Raw genomic sequence first — 2,904 nt, 5'->3', positions numbered from 1 at the left:
GTGTGTGTGTAGAGGAACGGTGCGGACTACTCTGTGTTTGTGAACACGGGTCAGGAGTTTGACGGTTCTGATTCTGGAGCTCGGCCTGATGAAGCCATCTCCTGGGGCAAGATCCGCATGGACGCCAAACCCGTCAAGGTGTGTGTGTGTATGTGTGTGTGTGTGTGTGTTATTATCAACTGCCATTGAGCCTGTATAACAAATGGATTTTGTATCTTCTCTACCAGTCGCTTTGGTAAAATGTCCCAAAAATAAGTTATTGTGCTCACGTGAACGGCCATAAACTAAAAGCTCTCCAGCCATACAGTGGGAAGAGAAGGTGCCAAAGTTGACTGGAAAGAGGAATAGAAAATCATCTGTTAAAAGTTTATCTTAATGCCTTAATTAAAGAAATGAGTTAAAAATCCAACCTTTAAGGATACCAATTTTCTCTGTGAATGAAGAATGTATCGTAAATAAATAAATGTTCTTCCTTAAAATTGGCCTTTGGAATTAAAATAGCCCCACATCATCACATACTCTTCACCATAGCTAGAGATTGGTATTGTGTTTTTTTCCAGTTAGCCTAGTAGCCTATTTGATGCTCATTGAGCTCAATGCAAATCAAGTCAGCTAATAGGTTAACTAAAAATAATAAAACTGTGTGTGTGTTATTATCGTGTGTGTGTATGTGTGTGTGTGTGTTCCAGGTGTATGCGGATGCCACTCTGATTTTCCCTCTGCTGGTTGCGGAGACGTTTGCTCACCATGCAGACAAGCTGATCACTGACAAGAAGGAATAACACACACACACCTGCCCTGCCTCTGCTCTGTGTGTGCGTGTGTGTGTGTGCGTGCGGGAGCGAAAGAGTCTGTGTGTGGGTGAGAAAGAGAGAGAGAGAAAGAAAGAGAGAGTTCGTCTGTCTGTGTGTGTGTGTGTGTGTGTGTGTGTGTGTGTGTGTGTGTGTGTACGGGTATGTTACATAAAGTCTCAGTAATCCTTGTGAGGGAGTTTTGTTTTTTTGTTTTTAAGAAGTCACCAAAGACATGGTGTAAAAGCACTTTGAGATTGTGTGTATGTGATACAACATACATGCATTTAAACTGTGTGTGTGTGTGTGTGTCTGTGTTTGTGTGTGTCTGTGTGTGTGTGTGTGTGTGTGTGTGTGTGATGAGCGATACCGTTGTGATATGGTTGTATTATGGCTGTTTTTAAGTTGGACTGGTAAAGGGAATGCAGACCTGTAGAAGCTCAGCACGATATAGAACCTGCCTTAGAACTCCCACACCCAGTTTAGAACCTCCCTCAGAACTCTAGAACCTCCCTCAGAACTCCAGAACCCCCCTCAGAACTCCAGAACCCAGGCACGGAACCGGGTCTGTCTCCATGGCAGCAGCAGCTTGAGAATGTTTATGAATGTCAGTCATCTCATCACACCTGTGCTGCTTATTCTGCAATAAAATGTCCTGCTCAAACACACACATGGTCTCGTCTGTTGGGTCAAACACACACACACACACGTGCACACACACATGCGGTCTCGTCTGTTGGGTCAAACACACACGGTCTCATCCGTTGGGTCAAACACACACACGGTCTCGTCCGTTGGGTCAAACACAGGCACATACAGTCTTGTCTGTTGGGTCAACACACACACACACACACACACACACACACACACACACACACACACACACACACACACACACACACATGGTCTCGTACGTTGGGTCAAACACACATGGAAAATGATGTGTGTGTGAAACTAGAATCAGCACATAACCCAGGTCAGTGGGATGAGGAGCACATGGAGCGGGCCTCATTAAATGGCCTCTGTGTCTGCAGGCAGTGGATGAGAAGGCCAGTCAGTGGCTAGTAGCTCCCTTTGGCCACAGGGGGGCGCCATTGTGTAGCTGGATGAGCCGTCTCCTGACACGTGCAAGTCCAGCGTCACTTAAAGGCTTCAGAGTTAAAGGCCCTAAAGCCTTAAAGGCGGCCAGTGGTAGTGTCATGTCATATGTGACATATGTGGGTCACTCTGGACTAAAGCGCCTGTTAAATTCACCTCTGAGTTAAAGGCTTCAGTCAAAGATCGTATAGTTAGGAAGATGAGTCATAAAGGGGGTTTTCAATGGAAAGAAATGGTGCCCACTTCCGCCTCCTATCTGGGCGTGATCAGTGACGAGTAATCGGTTTAGACCAGTGTAGAAGCAGCAGAAGCAGCAGAAGCAGTGTGCCGTTGATAACAGGTGGCCTGCGCAATTAGCGAAGACGGGTCAGGTCAGGAGGGACAGGTCGTGAACAAAGTTACTTTGCTATGTATTTATCACGCTGGAAAATACGATTTCAATGTGGGAATGTTAGAAAGACGTGTGCCTTGTAGAATATGGGTTCGTTACTTGCATTGCTGAATGTAGGGCTATGGGAATGGTCATAATCCGAGATGAGGTTTATTTCTCCCGTTTGCCTCCCGTTTGCCTCCTAAATGGGAGTGGCACTACGTCACAGGGTAACCGGAATTGACCCTCATATGCCTTGTCTCGCTTTATAAACCGTCTCTGCTTCAGTAGTCTGGCCATCACAGAAGTTCAGGCAGAGTTCAGAGTTCCAGGCCCTGAAGACTTCAGAGTTGCCTCGTGAAGCGTCCGATGCAGCGTTGAGGAAGTGTTGAGGAGTGTGTTGTTCTCTGTGTGTTGTTGATTCTGTGCTAATGACAGTCTGCCAGTCTTAGTGTTAACATGTAGCCTCCTCTACTCATGTAGCCAAAGACCGGTCGGGCTGAAGTTCACGCAGTGAAATAAAACTTCAGTAATCAGCTTTAATATAAAGTTTTATTCAACAGCAAACGTTTCCATAAACAAAAAGGCAAATAATTACTGTTAATTACAGTTTACAAGAAAATGCCTCTCTCTCACACACGCACA

At 45.6% G+C, this 2,904-nt stretch overlaps 1 protein-coding gene across 3 annotated transcripts in view; it reads left to right on the top strand.

The window, feature by feature from the left end:
* dhps (deoxyhypusine synthase) overlaps positions 1-1,459 on the top strand; it is a 15,208-nt gene extending 13,749 nt beyond the window's left edge. For all 3 annotated transcript variants that reach the window (XM_062527062.1, XM_062527066.1, XM_062527065.1), the window contains 2 exons: positions 13-138; positions 690-1,459. In XM_062527062.1, coding sequence (XP_062383046.1) covers positions 13-138; positions 690-782 — 219 coding nt within the window. In that variant the 3' untranslated portion in view covers positions 783-1,459. The remainder of the gene's footprint in view (positions 1-12; positions 139-689) is intronic.
* The last annotated feature ends 1,445 nt before the right edge of the window (positions 1,460-2,904 follow it).

The sequence above is a fragment of the Sardina pilchardus genome, chromosome 22 (assembly GCF_963854185.1).
Source record: "Sardina pilchardus chromosome 22, fSarPil1.1, whole genome shotgun sequence".
Lineage (NCBI taxonomy): Eukaryota > Metazoa > Chordata > Actinopteri > Clupeiformes > Clupeidae > Sardina > Sardina pilchardus.
Note: the sequence above shows the minus strand (reverse complement) of the source record. Positions and strands in the feature narration are given on the sequence as shown.